The sequence below is a fragment of the Xiphophorus hellerii genome, chromosome 20, assembly GCF_003331165.1.
Source record: "Xiphophorus hellerii strain 12219 chromosome 20, Xiphophorus_hellerii-4.1, whole genome shotgun sequence".
Lineage (NCBI taxonomy): Eukaryota > Metazoa > Chordata > Actinopteri > Cyprinodontiformes > Poeciliidae > Xiphophorus > Xiphophorus hellerii.
In genome coordinates, this window is record NC_045691.1 from 8,533,869 (window position 1) to 8,558,884 (window position 25,016).

Genomic DNA, 25,016 nt, shown 5'->3' on the forward strand with positions numbered 1-25,016 from the left:
GCTGGCCAATAGGAGACAAGCAAGGCCATACAACTGGCCAATAAGAACGCAAAAGCAAGGAGTTTGAACCAATCGCGAGATAAAGTGGGATGGACATATGGAATAAGAGGCAATGCTGTTTCTTAGAACTTCCTGTGTAGGGTAAATGTGCTCATGGACAATGCTAGAGTAAGTTATTTTAATTTTCAGCTAATGGCTGAGATTTTTCTCCATTGGTTTTGTGTGGGAAAAAAATCTCTGAGTAAATCTTTGGTGAGAGATTTAAATGTGCTTCATTTAGCCTACAAAGTACAAGGGCATTATATCTTTATTATCCCCAAGAGACAATTTGGTTTACAGCTGTCAGTAATATATGAGCATTAAAAAAACAGAAACTACATTCAAACTGCTCATAGGTTATAAGTCAGAGGGGTTATCACTGGAATAACATCCCTTTTAATGTTGAACACCTTGGCAGGTTGTTTTTCATTCTAATTGAAGAAAATCAAACTTCCTCTTCAATTAATAGTATAAGTCAGCCATCTGATTTTTTTTTCTCAGTCTTTTTTTTAAAATTCCCAAGCAGTGACATCAGATGACAGGAAATGCAAGAACAGGTTCAATAACTCAAGATAAATTATTGTTTCATAAAAATGATGTTAATATTTAAACTACAAACCTGGACACAAGAGTGCTTGTGGTGCTGATATTTTTGACGAGACCACTGATGTAGGTTTCTGTTTGCTTAGCATAATTATTTATATGGAGGATTTTGGAGGAATTGCTTAATCAATGACAAATGCAATTGGCTGAGTTAAATAGATAACTTTTTACTGTTTTTATTTTATATTAATCTAATGGTATGATTTAATTGGTTTGGAATGAATATGCTGTATTTTATCTGAATTTGGACAGATTTGGATTCTATATACTCTATTGAACAAAATTTTCATCTCAACTGATTTATATTTGATGTAAAAGGGTGCAAAATATATAAATTTTATCCTATGAAATACTAGGAAACTGTTGGAGAAGCAGCAGAAAACCAGTATTCCTGAAAGTAAGCTTCTAATATGTGTATGTGTGTGGATTTTATGATTTTGTTTTGTTTTTCAACTAGATCAATGTCTGTATTTCTGCTGTGAAGAATAATTGCAGCCCTAAAAGGCTTGAAGCAATAGATACGACCACAAGGGAAACCAGGTAATGTGTGAAGTTTAGTTCGAATTTTTGATTGCTTTAATTAAGTGCAAAGTCCTTCTTAGCTCAAGCTCAATTATTCATGTACATGCCTTTACATTTGTCTGCCAGAAAAACTCCAAAGCAAGAAATGATCACACACTGAGCCGTCTTGTCCAGAGTATTTACTAAAACACATTGAACAAATACACAGAATACAAATAAAAAGATGACAATTTCACTTTTTGATTCAATTGCCATACAGCACAATTATCCATAACCATAACACTGCTTGGAGCTCATTGTCTGTAAAGACATGCTGCCACCCCTGGAAAGTGAACCGTCAGACGCTTCACATGCTGTGCATTTACTGCAACAAAGGTGCCTTTTATCAGGGTCTTTTATTAGCTTTTAAAGCCATCATAATAAGGAATACATACATTGTTGTTAACATCTTTATATTAGACTGAAGTCTTTTAAACGGACAGTACATTCATACTGACTTCAGTTTGATTGCATTTCATTGAAATATTGTGTTTGATGTCACCACTCCAGAGGAAAAAGACTTAAATTTGATTGATGAGCACATGTCGTGCACATAGCAGTTCTATGGCAACACGATTCAGTGGACATTCATGTTTTTTTTTTCTTCATTTTTTTTACAAATAGAAAAAGAAATCTATATGATACGAGCTTCATTCTGAAAAATCGTTCAAGTATTTACAAGTTCTGAGGTCCTATCTGTTAATAGCCTAATACATGTCATGGTCAAGTATTTGATGGAATGAGCAAAAACACAGATGACAACAATGAGCACCTAGAAACATTCCACGGAAACTGATTTGATGCATTTCCAGATACATCACATGACGGTGTCGAAATTATAATGTCTGCAAAATTAAGTGAGTTTCCAGCCATAGCAAGTTGAGAGATTTTTGGGTAAAGATGCTGAAAGTATATAATCTGACTGAAGAAAGAAAAACAAGCATCCTCAGGTAATTATTAAATTTACCAATCGAGGATTAAAAATACTTGGGATCAATTTCATATAACAATCTTTTCACTGGTAGAAAGCCATTTAAGTTAGGAATTAGTGACAGAAACAAAGATACACTGCACTTTGGAAAAAGAGAAAAAAAGACAAACACAATTTTGTATAAAAGTATTTGCCTCCTTACAGATTTCTTCAATGTTAGTGTTTTTGAAATTTGCAAGACTGGAATTCAGCAACACAAAAAAATCAGCATACATATTTTTTATACTTACAAATTTTGAGCTTAAACTGCAGAGGAAAGTGTAGAAGACTTTTTGGAGGTTAGTGGTTTCATCATCTATGGAGCCAAATGGTACAAAAAAAGGAAACACATAGGTTTGAAGTGCCACCAAAACAAGACCAAAGCACAGCAATATGGCTGTAACATGTTATATCCCTACCATAACACTGCTTGGAGCTCATTGTCTGTAAAGACATGCTGGCCACCCAGAGGGTGGCCAGGGTGGCCTTGGCCAGGGTGGCCTTGGCCACCCCGGAAAATTTCTTGCCACCCCATTGACTGCACCAGCAGAAACCTCTAACCTGTTTAATAAGTTATACTCAATTCAAAAAAGAGCAAACAGACATCTTCTTCCATCAATGCATAAATGCAAAATGAAATAAATAAATACATAAATGAGTTAAATAAATCTAGGCAAATATTTTGGGGGCACCACTGTGGTTCAACCAGGGTAGTTATAAGTAAGTATGAGACCCTAAGCAGAGCTTTATTTGGGGTTCATCTCTAAATTTTTTTGGCTGGATTTTTAAGCCCGCCGTCTTTAACAGTACCATGGATAACCCATTACAGTATTCATTCTTAATCTAGTTACAATTAAAGTCTGCACAAAACATATACCCAGCTCAGACAAATTCAGCAGATAATTCGATTATGAAACTATGAAGGTGTCTTTCTCATTATGTGTTTAATTGGTGCAAAATATCCAATATGAATTCAGATTTTTCTTGGTTTCTCAGGTAAGCAAGGCTCCCTAAGCAGTTGCAAGGGTTAATATATTCAGTTTATAATAAGATTAGTAACAAAAATCACTGTTTTCTGTTAAATCCAATGCTCCAAATACATTTTACGAGTCAAATAAAAAGATAGCAACACAAACAGAACAAACAGTAAAAACAAACAAAAAACTGCACAGAGTAACAATGTGCAACCCTGGTCCTTTAAAATTGGAATGAGAACACATGCAACTTTAGACTGTGGCACCACCTCTTTTACAATCTGTGCCTCAGCAAAGAAAAGACACTGCATCAAAGAGTGGGTTATTCCCTTATAATGTTATCAAGCAAGTTTATGCATCTGTTTTTATTACAACTTAAATAGAAGAATACAAAAACTCAGATCCTAACGTGAGCTGAATGTGACAATGAGACATAAGCATGTATTTTTGTTAAAAAGGGAAGAAGGAAAGTACTTGGACATAAAAGAGAAAATGAAACTTGTTAGTTCTTACTCTCACTTGGTCTGAAGAGAGAGGCCTAGCAAAAAAGTTCCAGTTTATGGTCCCACTGTGGTTTATGTGGGTGTAGCACTACAAGCAACATTAACATTCAAACAAAAAGTCACAAACTGTTTCCAGTACAAAACAATTTAAAATGAAAAATCTTCTGTAACTTACATTTTTTTGGCTGGATTTTTATGAATAATGCTTAGACCTGAACATCTGTTTTAGCTGTTGTTGTTATTTTCACTTTCATTAGATCTTCGTGATGTAAAATAAATTCCAGTCTCCTAATATGAACAGCAGAAGATGCCACTCTTGAAAAGTGATGCAGCTAGAAGTAGCGACATGTTCAGCAAGAACTACTTTCTCAACGTTACCAGCAGGTGGCAGTCTTCACAGGATTCAGATAAACTTTTTGCAAAAGCATACAGTACATGGTAAAGGTTTTGATTTCCTCGATCACCAATATTCTATAACATAAAGGATAAAAACACATGTTCATGTACAGTAACTTTGAAGATACTCATGTTCGAAAACTATCGACTCAAACAACAACTGAATTTCTCTCCTCTTCACATAGAACAAGCTTCAGAGCAGCACAGTCACAGTGTAAAGGGGTTGGCAAATCCAGAAAAGCAAGGGGTTGCAAGCAAATTTACAAAGTCACAGCTTGCAAAAATTAAATAAATAAAACTTACATTAAAAGATAAAGACGAGCTCCAATAAAGAGCATCTGACTCTTGACTTGATTGAGTTTTACTTTATAGTGCAGACCTTCCAAAGTCCTCTTCTAAAAAAAACTGCTTCATCTTCCCTCCTGATTCTCAGTTTTTCTACAAATAAAGCAAATAGCTACTGAAACACCTCTATAGGATCCTTGAAAGATAAAAGTGCAACTTTTTTGATAGATACATGTATACGGATGAAAAAGTTAATTGCCTTATCCACTCATAGCCGAGCTTCAGTTAGCAGATTATGAGATAGGAGGGAAAAAAATGAAGGATGTAGCATAAGACAAGGGGAGCAGTCATCCATTCAGATTCCATCCCTGGGAGTTTCTGACCTCAGGTCAATTATACAGAACTGGTCTAGTCCTCAATACAGATGACATCACTGGCTTTGCCTGACTTGAGTTCAGGCGTGGCCCCGTCTCTGAACGAGTCAAGTGATTTCTTGTCCAAATGGCTTGTAGGAGGCGGGGGGCCATTAGATGACACTGAGGAAGGAAATACTTCAATCTTTAGTTACTTGCATTTAGAATTTAAAAATACATCTTCAGCACAAAGAGTACAAAAATAGCTTGGTTGCATTTATCCATTGGATTTCTTGTTTAAACTGTAGAAGCTTCTGGGCACTAAAGTCAGATCCAGCAATTAATCAGATTAAGATGGACAAAAATGCCATTACAATATAGTACTAAGAAGTGAGAAACAGTAATGTTTTGCATTTATGACACTTTTCTAATCTGTTAAAATGATTGCTTTCAACATCTGTTTCTTTATACAAGTGTTATCTTTCACAGTAAATTAGTTTGCATTGCTTGTGGCAGCAGCTATGTCCCTCTTGCACTATGTCACTATGAGTTACAGCGAGTGTTGCCTGTTACCGCTGACGTAAGGTCCAAGGGGCATCTGGCTGTAGTTGACCATAGGCTGTCCGCCTGGTCCTCTGAATCCCCCACCAAAACCGCTGCTGTACATCTGAGAGCAGCCAAAGCCTCCCTGGCTAAAAGGCTGAAAAAAACAAAACACAAGAAAAATGGATTATCTCGCTGTAAGCTGCAAGGTTATATGAATGATTTATCAGAGAAAAACAAGAGGTCAATCATCTTTGCATGTTGAAGCTGCAAGTACACAGTATGAATAACTGCATCTCATCAATGTTACCAGAACTGTATTTTTCTTCCAGATAAATTGACTTTCTGAAGGAGGAACGCACATTAATAAAAACTGCTAATAAGGTGTGTCAAAATGACAAAGAGAAAAATGGCAACAAAACATCAATGTCAGACAAGACAAGCTATTTTGTCCTACTTTACAAAATAACCCGTTAAATAACAGTGAATCAAAACAAACACTTAAACTCTGCTAAGATGCAACACTAGAGAAGAAAACAATGAGACAAATCAATTTTTATTTAATCCTTAGGGAGAAAAATGTGAACTTAGTGATGAAAGAAAACAATATGAGTGGATTTTTTTAAATTCCCTTTTTGTCATAAGATGAAGGATGTCATGCTCAAACTTTGGTTTTGTTCAACACTTTAGTTTTTTGTGTTGGTTTGAGCTCTGATTTGAGTTGTAGTTCCTGTTATATTTTGGTGATCTGGTTTCTCTATTGCACTGTGTTCTATTAACTTCTTGTTGTCTCCATAACACGTGTTCTTGAGTATATTGTGACTTTTGACATTAGTACTATAAAGCCCCCTCAGATGAAACTCTTCAGCAGCTGTTCCATATTCATTTAGCAATTGCACCTATTCCCACTCAACACCCCATGCTCCTGTTTTTACCCTGTCTGGTACTGAGTCACTTTGTATAAGCTTTGGAGTCTTTATTCATTAAAACTAATTAATTAATTAATTTCACTTAATTAATTATGTCAATTTTAACACATTAAAATGTTAAAATTAAATAGCTTGTTAGTTGTTTTGTTTTGTTTTACATAATGCTATTTTTGTTTACTTATTATTTTTGGGTTCTCTAGTAATGGCTCTGATTAACCTTTAGTATTGTAGCTGGCTTGTCACAGACTTATTTTTATTTTTTTAATGGCTGGGATTTAGAAAATGCATGGTAGTATTATTTTTATTTATGAAGCTGCTTTGACTCTGTTGTTTCTACTCTATCTATTTGGAGTAATTAGAGTATTTAACTGTTAAGGGAAGCCAAGAAAGGTAGACAATAGGAAGCAGTATCCATTTTTAAAGCAATCTGACTATTTTCTTTCAAACCGTCATCTCACCTGCTGTGGTGGAGGTTCGCTGCCTCTGCTGGTGAGGCGGCTCAGGATGCTCCTTTCCGACATTTGCAAACGAGCCGACACTGGTGGGATTCTGGACAGCATGTTGGGAAGTCGTGTCACATCTGCTTTCATGTCACTCAGAAGTTCCTCTAGCTGGTTCAGCACTGCAGCAGCATGAAAATACACAGTAAGCTTTTTGTAATCGAGCCCCTTCTTACAGAAGAAATGTTCAGTTCAGAAGTGATATCACCTAGTCCTAGATTTGAACCTAAATCCTGTGGTGACAGAGCATTCTATGTAGCAGGCACTAGAATCTTGAATAGTCTGCCATTAAATATTAAATCTGCACAAACACTGGAAAATGTCTCTACTGAAGGCGCATGTTTGGCTTTTACAAATGTTTACCTAGACATTTTAATTTTTAGCTTGCTCTTTTTATTCTCCTATTGTTTTTTTATTATTATTATTGTATATTGTACTTCACTTCCACTATAGTCAGGCATTTTAGTTTTTTAGTTGCATTACGGTGTGTAAAGCACTCTGTGCAGCATAAGTTGTTGGTAAAGTGCGATATAAATAAACCTGACCTTGACTTTGGCCAGTGGGAGGTGTGGTTATTTAAGTAAATGAAAAAAAGTCAGGCAGAAAGATGAATACAAAATCTTAGAAAAACATTATTCAATCTTTAGGTCCATAAAAAACAATTAATTGCTTTACACAGAATTTTAAACCATAAACCACCAAGAACTGAAAGTCCCATAAAACAGGCACATCCAATCAGCACCATGCAAGTATATTATGTTTCTGGCAGATAAACCCATTAGTGTCATAGACACATAATTTTCAAACAAAAATGCTTTAATGCCTCACTTTGATTAAGTGTTTGGCCTCTCCCTAAACTTTCATCCCATTAATCACTGCTGAGTCTTTTTCTATGCTCAGTCAAAGTAACATGAAGTGAAACCACTGTGTGAAACAGGATCTTTGCTGCCCGCCTGTTTGGTTTTTTTTTTTTTAGAGAACAGAGATATGGAAACATCTGTGTGCACTTCCTTTGCCAGCCCGTTTTTCTGTCTGTCTGGATGGAAAAAATTAACCTGTTTTATTAATGTGAAATCAGCTCATTTTGAGTATTTTAATGCACTGTCCGCATTTTTACACGAAAACAATGACAAAAACAGTTTCAAATGGACTCAAAATATGTTTCATTTGTTGTCAATAAGTAGGTGGATCAATTGTTAAATGATTAGGCTTTCAAATCTAAGTGATATAAAATATTTTTAGATAATTCTGCCTCTCAAAAAATATACAGGACTTGTTTACTTTATCAGTTTTCTATAATTAAAAAAAGAGCTCCTGAGTCACCAGTGTTGCTTTTTTTGGAGCAGGACCACACACCTTTGTGAAGCACAGCATTGGCAGGCTTGTTCCCAGCCAGAGACTCTTTGGAGAGGTGTTGGTGGGACTCGGCCAAACATTCCACCTCAGCAAAGCGCGTATTGAGAGCCATGGCAGGGTGACTGGGGTCCTGGGTCATGTTGAGGTAAGCTGCCCGTCGCAACTGCTCCTCAATCACCAATGCCTGTTCCAACAACTGCAGAGAGAAAATAGTAGCACATAAAAACAAGATAAACCTTTGAAAAGTTTAGATTCTTTTTTAAATAAAGGCTGTAAACTGCCTTAAAGCGCCGCGCCAGGAACTTGTTCTTCATCTCCAAGTAGTTCCCCTTGTGCATCTCTGTTTTGAATGGCTCATTCAGAATAGCATATCGGGGATCGTTCTGAATGTCTTGCCAGCGAGCATAGCCATGTCTGATAGAAAGTCCCAGTCAAGAAAAACAGACAGGAACACTTCAAATAAAAACAAGTTCATGGCTGTGTGGAAAAACTTGCATATCACTCATAACAATCTGAAAATACCCGCCTTCTTCCAAGGCAGCTCCTTCCTGTCATAGGTAATTATGTTACTTTGCGAGATGCAGAGCATTCGGCTCTGACATGTGAAAGGATACGTTACGATGCCAGCAAGCAGCCAGTAGTCATGGCGACGATGCCAGATGTCATGCATTTTTCCAGACGAAAGAGCCGCTCGCTCCTCGGTTTGCCACAGGGTGTGCAACTCTGACAGCATGACAGTAAAAACAGACATTTTCTTTCAGACAAACACAAACAAAGATTCAAACTGCTCACATCACTGGAAAAAACCTAGACTTCAAAAAGGATTAATAGGAAACCAATGTTTCTTCAGCATGTCATTTAAATGAAAACATCAGTTGAACATTACGACGCAAAACTGGGGCATGTAAAGAAAATCAGAAAATATTTAGTCAAAGAAACTGATGTAAATTGTCTTGACTTTTAAAAGCAACATAACATAATGTGAGAGATTTTTAACCTGTAGCATAGAAAAAACAACTTTTAGCACATCAATATTGAACACCATTAGTTCACTAGCTGCCTAATAAATCCTCCAACCTCTAAACCTAATAAGTGCCATCAGTGTTATTCAAAACAATGTAATTGTAACATAAAGTATTATCCTCGTATTTTGCATTGCCTACCACCTGGTGCATTGTTCTGCTGTTGTGTGTAAAACATACCAAGCTTTGTACTTTCTGCCATCTGTACAAAATGTCCCCGTTTAAGCATGGTCAGTACAAAAATGACACAAACTACAAACGTAAGAGATGGCCAGCATTTAGTAAATGTAGAGTCAATTTTATTGTGGAAACACATTTGATTCAGAAAACCAGATGAGCGCTAAGATTTACTAGCTGGTGGCGTCTACACCACAAGAAATGTATCCAGCCATTTTAAATATACATTCAGATTTATTTGCAACTAATAGAAGTAGTGACAGGTGTATTAATAGTTGCATATGATGTTTTAGCAAAATTTGGGCAAACTTGTTAAATAAAGAAATTCTATTTATTGTTAGTTGTGACTGTTATTTTTTTAACTTATATAAAAATTAGCAAATTATTGGACAGTTTAATCAATCTTTTATTAGATTGTTGAAGTAAAATGTACTTTGGGGTTGTGTTTATTTTTATAAATAAAATCCAACATTTAAATATATAGTATTTTTTAGGGGAAGATTCAACACAGTCAAGCAAACTCAATTTGCAGACATTTTTTACACCATGCTTGACACAGTCTCGTTCAATTTCTTACCCGTAAAACCTCCATCTGCGATATTAAACATGAACTTGGCTTTGAATCCATTTTTGTCCTCTCTTCTGCTCTCATCCAGCTCATCAAGAGTGTCTTTGTCTCCGTTCAATCGACCCTCTAATGCATCTTCACTCTTCACATCATCTGCGATAGTTATATAAAAGACAAGATGTTTTCATAAGAGATATCCATATAATGTGACTACATGCACTACAAACAGACAGTTGTTTCCTAGAGGAGCCCTGCTTTTGTGTCTTTTGTACTTGCTTTATTTGAGAATTCATCTCACACACTGTGTACCTGGCTTATTTTCTTTGTCTTCAGTTTTTTCCCGAGGAGAACCAGCCTCTCCTTTTTCAGAGGACTTCTCGGCTTCTTTGCAGGGGTCCGCTGAGGATATAAGAAACAAAAGATTAAACATACAAAGCCCAGCCTTCGCAGATGAATAATTTCGCAGTGCATGAATCATGCACCACTCACTCTTAGGTGAGGTATGACTAGATGGCAGCTCTGCCGGCTTGAAAGCAGACTCTTTTGGGTAGGCAGGTGGCTCGGCCTTTGTCATGGGGGATTTGGTTCTGTTCCTCTCATCTCCTGTTTTCTCTTCTGAGGTTGCCTTCGTCTCGTCACTGTCAGCAGCCTTCTCAGGTACAGATGCTAGCTCTGCAATGGGAGCTTGCTGTGGGGGCAATAGATGCAACAGAAGGGGAATAAGGACAGTTGGGAGAGGGCAGACACAACTTCAAAGGTGCTTTGGAGTGAAAGAACAAGGTCCATAGGATGTTAAGATGACTTATACAAAAATGTGATGACTTTCTAGAATATAGACAATATAGCAGAAGAGTGGGAGAAAAGAAGACTCACTTCCTGCTCAGAAAGTTTCTTTCCATCTGTCTCTGTAGTCTCCTTATCTTCAGCATTTCGTACCAAAGACTCAGCTTTCTCTACAGCCCCCCCCAAAAAATCACAACATAGCTTTTTGTCTTATAGTTTTGTTCTGTGTATAAGAACCGCAATCACACAGTCAAAGAAAAATAAAACATGACCACTACAGAGACTCTATTCCAACCTGGTGGGACGGGGGTGCTGGGCTGTGTAGCAACAGGGCTGGCTGGCACTGGGGTGTTGGGATCTGAAGACACACTTTCAGTCAGTTTCTTCAGCTCCATTCCAATGGGAATCAGATCTGGAGAGCTCAGCTTCCCATTTACATGTTCAAACTCCTGCACCTAAAGTTAAAAAAATAATAATAATAACATTGCCTTAACGTGATAATGGAAATCCGACAGTTCCAAGGGATGCCCTACTTTCTTCAAGTGAGGGATAAGGAGGAACTCCACTGAGCCTTACAGACTCACTGGTTTAATTTTGCCTGTAGACAGCTGCACCAGCCCCTCCTGAGTTCAAACCTACCCAGCAATAATTTTCTGTTACGAACATTCAAATAACATTTTTAGGAAGATTATCCTTATCTGGTGAGCTGAAAAAGATCTGCATATTTACCAAACACCAAAGGCTTGTACCACAGATATCAGAAAGTGCAGATGGCATGTTCTGCCTAGGAAATATCAGCTGTGGCTCTTCAGTACTTTTGCTTTACAGCAGTAAGCATAATTTATTTTAACGTTCATGCATGCAGTTACTGTAAGCAACACATTTTAGAAAGTTCTGCACTCACTGTGACTGCAGAATTCTTGCGTCATCCCTCATGTTTTGATATTTTGCCTCCGTGGTCCCAGACCTTTTTGCATTACTTTAAAGTGGTCTTGATTGGTATTTTATCAGGTTTTCTGTTTGTCTTTTGAAGTTTTGTTTTGGCTGCAGTCACACTTGCATTTTAGTACTTGTCAGTTGTAAAAGGAATGGTTTTTTTTGGTCACTTTTTTTGATATTATCACTCAATGTCTTCTATTATCTTTTGACTATGACAGTAGTATTAAACAATGCCATGTAATTGTATCTCTGAGGTTGCTAGTCAGATCATTGCTGGGATTTTTCAAAGAGTATTCTGTTCCACTCTTAGACATAATCCTATATTGCACTACTGGCATGCCTAGATAAGAGAATGGATCCAAACATTGTAAAAAAAATAGCTGAAGTCAAGAGAAATATTTTTGAAAGGTTGGAGAACCCACTGATGAAAAACACATTAAAAGATTACAAAACAATCTGTTTGGCTCCTTGGAAGCCATTGCAAGTTTCTTTATGACCTTTGTATCACAAATACATTCAGGCTAACCTTTTGTTCAACTCTATAATTGAGAAAAAGAAAATGAATTAAAAACTGACAAGTTTCTTGTTTTAGATAGGACATGAGATCAACCACATCTTTACTAATCTCTTAAGATAAGATCCCTGCCAGAAGTCACTGACGCTAATTAGCTGTAACTAAGCTAAATAAATAAAAATAATTTGCCAGCTGTTAAATCAAAAAGAAAAACAGACCAAAAAGCATAATTTCTAATATAAACTAAAATAAAACTTATTTTCACTGCACTGATGAAAAGAAAACATTTTTCTGCAACAATTCCACATAGCAACATTGTAAAATTACAATTCTGAACTTCAAAAAAATAATAAAGGCAGTTAATAATCAACAATTTAATTTATCAAATACAATTAGTCAGTCAAAGATTATTTGTAAGTTTTTCAACACCTGAGATGCAATCATTAAACAATATTTACAGAAGTAATTAACTTAGAGGTGATGGCAGCGCAGATTTCATTGGTGCTTCAAATAAGAATATTACTTGTCTGAAGAAAAAATAGTAGAAAAACAGTGTTTGCCAGGACTTTACCTACAAAGCTATTCCCATCTCTCAAGTGTGAACACGGCAAACAAAACTAACATCTTTCTTTCAGGGGAGAGTTTATAACCTTTTTTTTTTTTTCTCTGTGCATTTTCTTCTGCGTAGATATGCTGACCTACTTTTTCCTAATCCCACAGTGTTCCAACACAGGACTTGGTGTTCTACGGAGAAGATTTCTGGGGTTTAACAACCGGTACCTTTTTCCTGACAAGCGACATGACTCCGATCCTGGTGAGAACATGCTGTCGAGACAGGCCCTCACGGGGGACTCCATCCGCAAAGGTCTCCGCTCCGTCTGCACCTGGCTCACATAAATGTCTCATAAACAGAGACACATAGGCCCTGGTACACAGAGACACACACTTCAACTGTTAGTGGCAAGAGAGATAGCTACACAAACAGGTGGAATAGTTGTAAAAAGCTGAGGTTGCAGCAGGAGATGTAGTGTTGGAATAAGAATTAATAAGCAGAAGAGGAAATAAGAAGCTTCAGACCACATCAATACTACCTCTAGATTCAAGAAACTCAACAAGATTTTGATGCGTAATGACAGTACTTGGCAAGATATAATGTTTGAATTGTTAAATGAGTGTTCTATGACTTTTTATGTATTTTTCTGTTTTTATGATGTGAAACTCTTTGAACTGCCTTGTTGCTACATATTTTTAAAAATTCCTTGAAATTAGTTATATGAAAGAAAAATTTAAAAAAGCTCACTAAATTAAGTTGTTTATTTTGAATAAATTACAATACTGAAAATACATATTATAATTTTATTTGTCCTACAAATGAAATTAATCTTCTGCTGGAATTACAGCTGTCTTTTGCAATATGTGAACATCTAAAGAGTCTAAAAACATTTTATATTCTTTGGTAAATAGATTAAACACACAGATTGGACAGGGGGTCTGTACAAGTATTGCCACAAATGTTCAGTTGGATTTAGGTTCGGGTTTTGATTTGTCCATGGTAACATATGAAAGTTTTTTCCCCAAGGATTACCCTGTATTTAAATTAATTGCTGTCTCTGTCAACTCCAACCAGTTTTTTGTACCTCTTGTAGAAAACTATCCACTAGAATGATGCTGCCACCACTATGTTTAAAATTGTGTGTTGTGCAGATTCTCCAGCCAAAGCTGTGGATTGATGAAACTACGCCAAAGTTACTATGAACTTAGTGGTTGCTTCTCTGATCACAGCTCTCAGTACCCTGCCATTTTAAATCAATGGCCAAGATTTGACAGGTTTGCAGTTGTGCCATGCTATTTCTGGTTTTGGATGGTTTGAAGAGTGTTCATTAAGTATTCAAAGCTATTTTTTACAGCCCTGTTTTAAACTTCCTCCCAACTTTATAATTTCTGGTGTGTGTCTTGGTCATCATGATGCTTGTTGCTCACTGATGTTCTCTAAAAAAATAACTAAAACTCTCAGAGAACATTTATAGAGAATAGAAATTATACATGCATAATAATTTATTTACTAGTTATGTGAATTCTGTAGACAATTCTTTAAACTGGATTTTATTTTGGGGTAGTGAATAACAAGGGTCTGACTACAAATACATGACATATCAGATCAAAATGCAAATAAATTAGAAAAGTACATAACTTTTCTTAAACTTTAAGTCATGTACAAGTTTGTGTTGGTTTATTACATAAAACTCCCACAAAAATATTGAAGGTTGTGATTTCAAAGTGATGTGTATACTCTAATGTGTAAGAACACTTTTCCAGATATTATAGATATAGCAATACAAGCACTGCATCACTGCTACAAACAGTTGTAGTAACATTTACTAAATCACAAACTCAGCAGTAAAGGAAAAACATGCAGTGAAAATAACATCCTATAATGGCCTCTTATGTTTTCTAGAAACCCTCTCTAACATGGTAGAGCTGTTTGATAAAATACCTGTCGTCTGCATGTCACAGAAAAATACAAACAATTGTAGGGCATCACCTAAACTCGCGCTCGCTCTTCCCTCTAAGGTCCCGGACCAGCCAGTGCGAGTTGAAAGCATCCTGAGGAGGCATGCCCCAGCGCATGATGGCATTGAGGAAAGCTTTCCTCTGGCGAGTGTTGAACCCAAGGACCTTGAGATGGCGATAAGGAGAAAATGGTGTAAACACATACTGGACGGAGAAAGACGCAGGGCATGGAGCCAAAAAGTCAGGAGAGCAGCCTGAGTTAGAGATATCGTCCCATACACACAGAGATAGCCTGACCTTTATAACATGGTACGATATAGCACACTGCTTTATGTTACTGTAACTGTTTCATTCTCAGTGAAGAGGGAACTGATAAATCCTGAGGAACTTCTCAAAAGTCTCTGACTCCAAAAAAGCCCATAATTCAACGGAAATGACTGAAATTCTGGATCTGGAGCACAAATCAAAAGGGAACTAATGAAATACCTCTATACTGCCTCCAACACGTGCCAGTAAGGGGGGTAGAGGTTTGTCTTTCTCATTCTTAAGTTGTCGACGAGACTGCCTGCGTCCACCTACAAATGATCAAAATTCAAAGTTAAAAAGCTGTATTCATATGCTTGCAGATTTAGCAATAATGTGAGTGATGCAGTGTTTCAAAGGGGAAAAAAGCAGAAAAGTTCGTGTGGCTGCTTACCTTCGGGCCTCTCTTCAAAATCTTCGTCCTCATCTTCGGACCCCACGGAATACTCCGATTGATTGTCTGAAAGATCATCCTGCCATTCTGAGCAACACATCAAAGAAAAACAGTACATTGCGTTCGCTTCTGTTGGTGGCCACCTGAGGGCGCCATGGCACTGCAGATTACTACAGACCACTCGTACAGCTGGGCATACATACAGCCCAGCTGTAGAGAACTTACTTTAACTCAGACAGCATCTTTGCTGCAGCTGATTTTGTAAATTGCACTCATAAAGATCTACAGGAACAATTGGAATTTTTTGAGAAAACACAAAATTCTGGGGTTTATTTTATTATTATATAATGAGACACAAGACAATGGTTCCAAATTGTGTCATAATTCTGTTAGATTTGGAAGTTAGCTTAAAAGCCTCACCTTCAGTTGTGCTCCTCTAAAATATCATCATCTTTATACGGTATAAAAGGGTCAAATTCAGACATGCAGTCTTAATCTTCATGATGAGCTAATAAAGAGTTCTTAAAACAGTAAAAAAAAAAATTATGAATGCAGCTTTGAGACTGCAAATAAAGAAGGGTTTTCTGTGCCTGCAGAGGGGCTTTTAAGGGGCTATCAAGCAGCATGAACTGACTTGAATTGGTAGCAAAACAATAAAATCCAATGGAAAACATGATTCCTCCTGCCACTCGAATTAGGAAATGGTTTCTCTGCTTAGATGTCAAACTCAGATATTCTTTGAATAACAATAAAATGAAAATCTGGTATCTTTTTTTATTTACTTTTTTATTTTTTGTAGAAAAAAATAAATATTGCAATAGGTAAAAAAACATTTAATTGTTCCCATTTTATTCAGGCAAACAGCTCTGCTGCACCAACTGCAAATAAAACATTTATCAGCTGGATGGACTTATACTCCCTCTAGAGGCAGTAGGAAAATTTGTACAGGGACATGGTGGATATCTTCACACAAGATGAAAACATGAGCCCACTAGCGTTGCCCAGTGATTTTCAATATGTTAGAATATACATTCTGATGAGGCTTGTTTGTCAGATTAAAATACTTTATAAAAGTAACCTTTAACAGGTATTAAACAAGCTTTGTTGGAGCCTATTAAGAAGTGGATTAATTTATTTTTGCTAATGTATTAAGGTTACAGATCTAAATTTATATAAATAATATATCTATTGTAACTTGTTTATTTATTTGTTTTGTTTAGACCCTCCTCCTTATCAGGTGACCTCCTGCTGTGATTAGGCAGCGGAAGCAGCTGCTGCAGGGCATCTGATTGTTTGGTTAAGGAGCGAGGGGTGAAATAGTTTTTCCACCGCACCAAATAAAGCTTAATTTTACATTTTTTGGAAAGTCAACTCGGAGAGTGTTTCTGTTATTTTTGTACATTGAGAAAGTCACCGTTTGCCACCAGAAAACTTTCCGCGAGTGCTTTGGTTTGGATGAGTCGGAAAACCCTCCTCCTAGAAACTACTCTGGCACCTTTTGATTTTTGATTTTTGTTAAAATCCAAGAGTAGCCGTAACAAGTGGAAAAACTTCACTGATGACTTGATGAAAGACGCAAAGTTGGGGGATCCAGCGGATCACTCGCAGACGAACAAAGAAAGCAGCCAGCGGGTCGTGAGTAAAACCAGCTGATTAAGTTTATGAATGAACGCGCCGCTGCGCTACAAAGAAACTATGGATCACTACCGAAAGCAAAGTTGTTGATTTTGAAAAAGGACTGTGGCAAAGAAGAATTTTTATTGATGAACTTATGTGACAGAGAAGGGATCTGTGTGATAATTAACGATGTCTGATCCTGAAACTCCTCCTGCGTCTGAGGACATGTTAAAGGTGCGCGTTCTTTCGCGCAGAGGCAGACTGGGTGCCTGTACTAGAAAGATTAATGAAATCAAGACTTTGATGTCGGATGCAGGAAATGTTGATGCAGTCAATGAATCAGTGCAAGCATTTAAGGAAGCTGTGGATGAGTTTAGAAATGCTCATAAGTTAGTTCAAGAGCTCTTATCAGAGGAAGAAAAAGAAAATGATTACGATGACTGGTTTGAGCCTCGAATAACTAACCTAAATTATTTTTTGAACGATGTTGAAACATGGAAAAAAGACATTGTACAATCAACAATCAGACCATCTGACAGCATATCCAATGTATCACAGAAATCAAAATCCTCTTCTTCCATAAGATCATCAGCATCCAGATCTTCCTCAGTCTCTTCAGAGTTAAAAAAGGCCAAAGCAGAACAGGCTGCTGCACTGGCACGAGTAGCTGCCTTGAAAGAGAAACATGCTTTGCAAATGGAGGAAGCAAAATTGAAGTTAAAGATGGAGCAAATTGAGCTAGAAGCTGATCTTGCAGCATCAACTGCTAAAATAAAGACCTTGCAAAGTTATGAGGTGGACCAGAAACCATCTTTAGGTGATGGCATGAATGAATATTATAGCTCTCATCAAGAACCAGAGTCGATAGAGGGCAATGTGGAATTTATGCAGCTAGGTGCTATACCAAAAACTCCACTTCAACGGACTATTTTTGAGAGATGTAAATCTTCTCCCAGGAGTTTAAGCACAGCAGAGAATAAACCTCAAAATAAAAATCCCACTGAAAGTGAAACTAAAGCTGCAACTTATGATCATAATGCATCTCAAACTGTACAAGATTACCCAGATGTGGCTGTTACTGCTGCTAATGAAAATGTTAATGTTGTTATTCAACGACAAAATGACATAGCAGAACTCATTGTCAGCCAGCAAAACCTGTCTTTGTTACCTCCGAGAAATATTTCTGTGTTTGATGGTAACCCATTAAAATACCAGTCTTTTGTTCATGCATTTGAACAATTAATTGAAGACAGGACTAAAAATGATAAAGACAGACTGTATTATCTAGAACAATTTACATCTGGTTTGCCAAGAGATTTGGTTCGCAGCTGCTTACATATGGAAGGAAGTAGAGGCTACAGAGAAGCTAAACAACTATTAAAGGAGCACTTTGGAAATGAAATTAAAGTTTCTGGAGCTTATTTGGATAAAGCCTTGAACTGGCCAGCAATTAAAGCTGAGGATGGAAAAATGCTGTATGCATATGCAATGTATTTGAGAGGATGTTGTAATGTAATGCAAGATTTACAGTACATAGAGGACCTTGAAATCCCATCAAACCTAAGGCTGCTAGCATCCAAACTACCTTATAAACTGCGAGAAAGATGGCGAACCACAGCTTATGAAATACAACAGAAAACTGGCAGGAGAGTCAGATTTAAACATCTTGTTGAGTTTGTGGAAAATTATGCTAACATGCTTTTGGATCCTTTGTTTGGAGACATTCAAGACCAAACAACAACCAAAAAAACATTCCCAAGAGGCAAAGGTGAACTAAAATCAATAAGAGGTAAAAACAGCAGCTTTGCAACATCAATAGTTACCGAGAATACAGGATGTGCTATAAAGCAATCAGTTTTGCCTCCACCACCTCCTGAAACCACACCCAGTCACATTATCCCTCACTGTGGATTCTGTGAAGAAAAACACAACTTAACTGACTGTTTGCATTTTAAAACAGGGTCACATGATAGTAAAGTTGTATTTTTAAGAAGTCATGGATATTGCTTTGGTTGCCTACGAAAAGGTCATTTAAGCAAAAATTGTAAGAGGAGACTAATGTGTCAAGTTTGTCAAATGAGACATCCAACAGTACTCCATATTAAAAGTGCAAAAGTTTCAAAGCAGGACAGTCAAACTGAGATTGAAGAAACTCCCATAAGCAGTGCTCTTGTTTCAGCAGGTGACTCAACCGGGGCCGGGAGAAAATGTGCACTTGCAATTGTTCCCGTCCGAGTTAAGGTGGCAAAAGGGGACAAATATATTCAGACCTATGCTTTCCTTGACCCGGGCAGCACTGCAACGTTTTGTACTGTAAGATTAATGAACCGACTAAATTTGAAAGGACGCAAAACAGAGATACTTCTGCGAACGATGGGACAGGAAAAGCCTGCAGAAACCTATGAGGTTAGAGGACTAGAGGTGGGAGATTTGAAGGGCTGTACATACTTGGACCTGCCGAAGGTTTACACACAGGATAAAATACCTGTCTCAAAAGAAAACATCATCACACAAGCTGATCTGGAGATGTGGCCTCATCTCAGGGGTGTCCATTTAAAGAAAATTGAGGCAGACATTGAACTCCTCATTGGAACTGACATTCCTCGAGCATTAGAGCCATGGAAAATAATAAATAGTCATGATAATGGACCATATGCAGTGGAAACTGTACTTGGATGGGTGGTAACTGGACCACTTGGTGTTGATAGTACCGCAGAATATGCTGGGCCTATTGCAGTGTCAAGTAACAGAATTTCTGTTACTGAATTGAAGGATCTGCTCATCAGACAATATAACCAGGATTTCTCTGAGAACTTATATGAGGAGAAAATTGAGATGTCTGTTGAGGATAAGTGTTTTATGGAGATTGCTTCTGGCTCATTGTATATTAAAGATGGACACTATCACCTACCACTTCCTTTCAGAAATAAAGACAAAGTTATGCCTGATAACTATAAAATGGTTAAGGAACGCACACAGCACCTTATGAAAAGGTTTAAGAAGGATAGGATGTATGCAGAAGAATACACATCATTTATGGAGGACATTTTGAAAAGGGGCTATGCAGAAAAGGTTCCATTTGAGCAGCTTTGCAGGGAGGATGGACATGTCTGGTACATTCCACATCATGGTGTCTACCATAAGCGAAAGCACAAACTGAGGGTGGTGTTTGACTGTACATCCTCATATCAAGGAACCTCTCTGAACAAGGAGCTCCTCCAAGGGCCTGATTTAACAAACACCCTTATTGGGGTACTGCTAAGGTTTCGCCAAGAACCAATCGCAGTAATGGCAGACATTGAGGCAATGTTTTATCAAGTCTATGTGGATGAAAAAGACAGAGATGTCCTGAGGTTTCTGTGGTGGCCAGAAGGGAACATTAACAAACCTCTGGAAGTTTACAGGATGAAAGTTCACCTCTTTGGCTCTGTATCATCCCCAAGCATCGCTAATTTTGCTCTGCGTCAAACTGCTACTGACAACCAGAAGCATTATTCTGATGAGGTTATCGAAACCATTAAAAGTAACTTTTATGTGGATGATTGCCTCCGATCAGTGGCAACAGTAAAGCAGGCAATGAAGCTTGTCACAGATCTCACCAAAATATGCAGTGAGGGAGGTTTCACGTTAACAAAATGGGTCAGCAACAACCATGAAGTGCTGGCAAGCATCCCTGAACATCACAGAGCTGGAGCATTTAAGGAACTAGATCTGGACAAAGAAAAGCTGAAAGAACAAATAACAGTTGAGTCTGCACTTGGACTCCACTGGGACACTCTCAGTGACACCTTCAGCTTTAAAGTAACCATCAGGAGTCGACCTGCTACCAGAAGAGGTATACTCTCCACAGTGAGTTCAGTATATGACCCATTAGGATTTCTTTCTCCTTTCGTCCTGAAAGCCAAACAATTACTCCAAGAACTCTGCAAAACCAAATATGGATGGGATCATGTCATTCCCCAGGAATTTGCAAAGCCTTGGCAAAGATGGCTCAAGGAGTTAAATCTGCTACATGACTTTCAAGTTGCAAGGTGCATAAAGCCTGAAAACTTTGATCCTGTGGAAACTGCTGAATTGCATCACTTTTGTGATGCAAGTGAGTCAGGCTATGGTACAGTAAGCTACCTCAGATTATCAAATCACCAAGGTCAAATCCATGTCTGCTTCATATTTGGAAAAGCTAGAGTGGCACCTCTAAAGCAGATGACCATACCCAGACTGGAACTCACAGCAGCAACATTGGCTGTAAAAGTGGATCGAATGCTAAAGAAAGAGCTGCAATTACCACTTACAGATTCAACTTTCTGGACAGATAGTACATCTGTGTTGAAATATATTCACAATCAAACGAAAAGATTTCACACTTTTGTATCCAACAGGATTGCAGTAATCCATGACCTCTCCCACACCAGCCAGTGGAGATACATAAGTTCAAAAGTCAACCCAGCCGACGACGCATCAAGAGGGCTTTATGTGGAATCTTTCGTAAGTTCAAAATGGCTGACCGGTCCGGAATATCTCAGCAGAGAAAAAAGAACATGGCCGAGGCACACAGAAGGTCTGGAAGAAATACCAGCAAACGATCCTGAGGTGAGAAAGGAGATCACAATCAACAGTGTGATAGTGGAGGATCAACATCCAGTATGCAAGCTAATCAAGTATCATTCATCATGGAACAAACTTCAGAAGTCGGTAGCCTGGATATTAAAAGTGAAAAGACATCTTCTACTGCTAAGCCAGCAAAGAAAAGGTCAAACTCACCTGTCTTCAGGAGTGATGAAAAGGCTGAAAAATCAACATGAAACCCAAAACCTGTCAGTGGAGGACATGCAAAATGCAGAGAAAGCTATAATTTGTTTTGAACAAAAACGCTACTTTGACTGTGAATTTACTTGCTTGGAACAAGGCAAACCTCTTAGTTCAAGAAGTACCATCCTCAAACTGGATCCGATGCTTGATGGTAGCATTTTGAGAGTTGGCGGCAGGATAAATAAAAGTACAATGCCAATCCACCAGAAAAACCCGATCATTTTACCTAAAGGTTCACATATATCTAACCTCATCTTACAACAAATTCATCACCAAGTTGGACATTCAGGAAGGAGCCACATGCTCTCCAAGCTAAGGCAGAAATTCTGGCTCCCACATGCAAACTCTTTAGCCAGAAAAATTATCAAGAGCTGTGTATTCTGTAGACGCATACAGGCAAAACCTGGTGAACAGAAGATGTCGGACCTTCCTGAGGACCGTTTATTTCCAGACCTACCTCCTTTTAGTCATGTTGGCATTGACTACTTTGGTCCTATTGAAGTAAAAAGGGGACGAGCTCAGGTGAAACGATGGGGAGTCATATTCACCTGTCTGGTGAGTCGAGCTATCCACCTGGAGATGGCCAATTTCTTAACCACAGACTCGTGCATAAATGCTATACGCAGATTCATCTGCAGAAGAGGATCAATGATGAGCATCAGAACAGACTGCGGGACAAACTTTGTGGGAGCACAAAAGGAACTACAAGAAGCATTAAGAGAGCTAAATCATCAGAAAATCCAAAAGGCTCTTTTAGTAGAGGGAATAAAATGGATTTTTAACCCTCCTTATGGGGCTCACCACGGTGGAGTCTGGGAAAGACTAATACGTCTAATCAAAAAGACCCTCACATCTATTCTAAAGGAACAAACACTGGACGATGAAACCCTGTCAACAGCACTATGTGAAGTAGAAGCCATCCTAAATGACAGGCCAATAACTTCAGTGTCAAATGACCCCAATGACTTAGAACCACTAACACCAAACCATTTACTCCAGCTGAAAGGAAAAGCAACCATACCACCAGGGGTCTTTGACAAAGCAGATCAATATTCAAGAAGAAGATGGAGACAAGCACAGTATCTTGCAGATCTTTTCTGGAGACGTTGGATAAGGGAGTATCTCCCACTCATGCAAGAACGAAGCAAGTGGAACAGCAAAAAGAGGAACTTCGGCCCTGGAGATCTGGTTGTTATTGTGGATAACTCGGCACCAAGGAGCGCATGGACAATGGGCCGTGTTATGAAGACTTTTCCAAATGCCAAAGGCTTTGTTAGAAGTGTTTTAGTTAAAACCAAAGCCAATGTTATCCAGCGACCAATAGATAAGCTCTGTCTTTTAATGGAGGCAGCAGAATGAAATAAAAGTCTTTCTAATATTTACTATGGACTGCTTTAAGCATTAGAAATGTTGAGAGGCTCTAGATAACATTTATAGACAAAAGGATTATGAACATTGATTTTTAAAGATCATGATTAAATTTATGTCATGTTTTTGCTAGATACTAGGCTCCTATGAATATTATTTTTGTAAATTGTTACTTTGCTAAGGCTAACAATTAGGGGCCGGGATGTTGGAGCCTATTAAGAAGTGGATTAATTTATTTTTGCTAATGTATTAAGGTTACAGATCTAAATTTATATAAATAATATATCTATTGTAACTTGTTTATTTATTTGTTTTGTTTAGACCCTCCTCCTTATCAGGTGACCTCCTGCTGTGATTAGGCAGCGGAAGCAGCTGCTGCAGGGCATCTGATTGTTTGGTTAAGGAGCGAGGGGTGAAATAGTTTTTCCACCGCACCAAATAAAGCTTAATTTTACATTTTTTGGAAAGTCAACTCGGAGAGTGTTTCTGTTATTTTTGTACATTGAGAAAGTCACCGTTTGCCACCAGAAAACTTTCCGCGAGTGCTTTGGTTTGGATGAGTCGGAAAACCCTCCTCCTAGAAACTACTCTGGCACCTTTTGATTTTTGATTTTTGTTAAAATCCAAGAGTAGCCGTAACAAGCTTTTTTACATTATACTACCAGAAAATAGTTTTCTACATTTTAAGAAGTTAACACATTTTAGCAGAGTCTTACAGCCATATGCCTGACATATGCCTTATGACATATGGTTCTGTGTGCTTTCAGCTGGCGCAGCCTACCTTGGTCCTCCTGAGTCGCGTCGTTGTAGTTGACCTGCTTCCGAATGCGTTTGCCTTTTCCCAGATTTCGGGCCAGGTCCTCCTGCTGCTGCTCATAATGATGGCGGAGGAGCTTTTCCCAGTAATCAGGGTCCACATTCTCCTCTTGCTTGATGATTTCTCGCTCTACCTCCTCCTGATCATTGATGGACACAAACATCAGCAAAGCAAATTAAAATCTGGCCACTAAGTTGAATTCAAACAAGAATTTTCTGTGCTTGTGTTGCCAGGTATCCTGGATTTGTTGTTTCAATATGCAATTATAATTATGCAAACTGAAGAGTAAGTTAGCCTGTTTGCCCCTATAAAAGCATATAAAATAGTTCCTTTACCAATAACTGTTGATTATATTTTTGCTACAATTACGTATTTTATAGTGTTGATAAAGAATCTTAAGTCAACACTTATTCTGTCATATCATCATCAAATACTGCAAGATGCTCCAGATGAAATAATACTTTTACAGAAACATTTGTATATAAAGATGACAGAACATCTTTAACACAAAGTTTTGCTTTGTCTTGATCTACTGACCTTAATGGATACAGCTTAATACTGTACTACTGAACCTTTTTCATGGTCTTCCAAAGATTCCCAACAGGTATTCTGAGGATGAGGACTAAAGTTAGGTTCTCACCTCTTCATCTTCTTCTTTCACCACATACTGCGCCACCTTGAACGAGCTCAGGTACTCGTTCATGTTCTGTATCTCTGTGTCCTCAGTGGCATCTTGGCTGCGGTCCAGTAGCTTTGAAATGGCATCGTCATCGTAGTGAATGACGTTGCCCTCCTCACCATCTTTGTTATCTCCTGGCAAGGGGAAAGTGTTTATTAGTTGTAAAAGGGGTCATTCTAAATGAGACAAAAATGTATCAACTATGTTTCAAATAAAAGTTTTTGAACACCAGGAGAAAACTTTTAAAAGATTTTTTTATTGTGTTCTGTAGATTTATTAATTTATGGAGATTTATGTAAAGAGATTTCTCAATTGAAAAAAACTAGTTTAGTGGTCTAATAACAGTAATCTGGTACGTCTAGAAATACATACATAAAAATCTAGTGTCTCATTCAAAATGTCTTGTATCAGGGCCAAGTACCAGGTGTGGTTTTATAAAATGTTTTCAGAAGTTGAACAAAATAAATGTACTTCAGTTTACTTCAGGTTACATTTTCCTGAAC

The 25,016-nt window shown here is 37.8% G+C and overlaps 2 protein-coding genes across 3 annotated transcripts in view; one reads left to right on the forward strand and one right to left on the reverse strand.

Annotated features, from left to right (window-relative positions):
- Positions 1–241: 241 nt before the first annotated feature.
- LOC116710340 (uncharacterized) lies at positions 242–23,476 on the forward strand. The gene is made up of 3 exons (XM_032549340.1): positions 242–252; positions 9,148–9,157; positions 16,323–23,476. The coding sequence occupies exon 3, from the start codon at positions 17,030–17,032 to the stop codon at positions 23,006–23,008; it is 5,979 nt and encodes a 1,992-aa protein (XP_032405231.1). The 5' UTR covers positions 242–252; positions 9,148–9,157; positions 16,323–17,029; the 3' UTR covers positions 23,009–23,476.
- chd5 (chromodomain helicase DNA binding protein 5) overlaps positions 1,329–25,016 on the reverse strand; it is a 53,004-nt gene continuing 29,316 nt past the window's right edge. Inside the window, exons 24-40 of one of the 2 annotated variants that reach the window (XM_032549338.1) lie at positions 24,475–24,647; positions 23,799–23,973; positions 15,224–15,289; positions 15,013–15,101; positions 14,558–14,691; positions 12,796–12,940; positions 10,858–11,017; positions 10,653–10,732; positions 10,269–10,467; positions 10,089–10,178; positions 9,789–9,932; positions 8,627–8,735; positions 8,294–8,426; positions 8,013–8,208; positions 6,615–6,778; positions 5,258–5,384; positions 1,329–4,867 (exon numbers count right to left, since the gene is read on the reverse strand). In XM_032549338.1, the coding sequence (XP_032405229.1) occupies positions 4,740–4,867; positions 5,258–5,384; positions 6,615–6,778; positions 8,013–8,208; positions 8,294–8,426; positions 8,627–8,735; positions 9,789–9,932; positions 10,089–10,178; positions 10,269–10,467; positions 10,653–10,732; positions 10,858–11,017; positions 12,796–12,940; positions 14,558–14,691; positions 15,013–15,101; positions 15,224–15,289; positions 23,799–23,973; positions 24,475–24,647 (2,312 nt within the window). In that variant the 3' untranslated portion in view covers positions 1,329–4,739. Of the gene's footprint in view, positions 4,868–5,257; positions 5,385–6,614; positions 6,779–8,012; positions 8,209–8,293; positions 8,427–8,626; positions 8,736–9,788; positions 9,933–10,088; positions 10,179–10,268; positions 10,468–10,652; positions 10,733–10,857; positions 11,018–12,795; positions 12,941–14,557; positions 14,692–15,012; positions 15,102–15,223; positions 15,311–23,798; positions 23,974–24,474; positions 24,648–25,016 lie in introns of both variants that reach the window. The other variant, XM_032549337.1, reaches the window with a different exon arrangement.

Bases quoted from the DNA above. Each gene is read 5' to 3' on its own strand.
- LOC116710340 (XM_032549340.1), top strand. From the start codon at position 17,030: ATGTCTGATCCTGAAACTCCTCCTGCGTCTGAGGACATGTTAAAGGTG.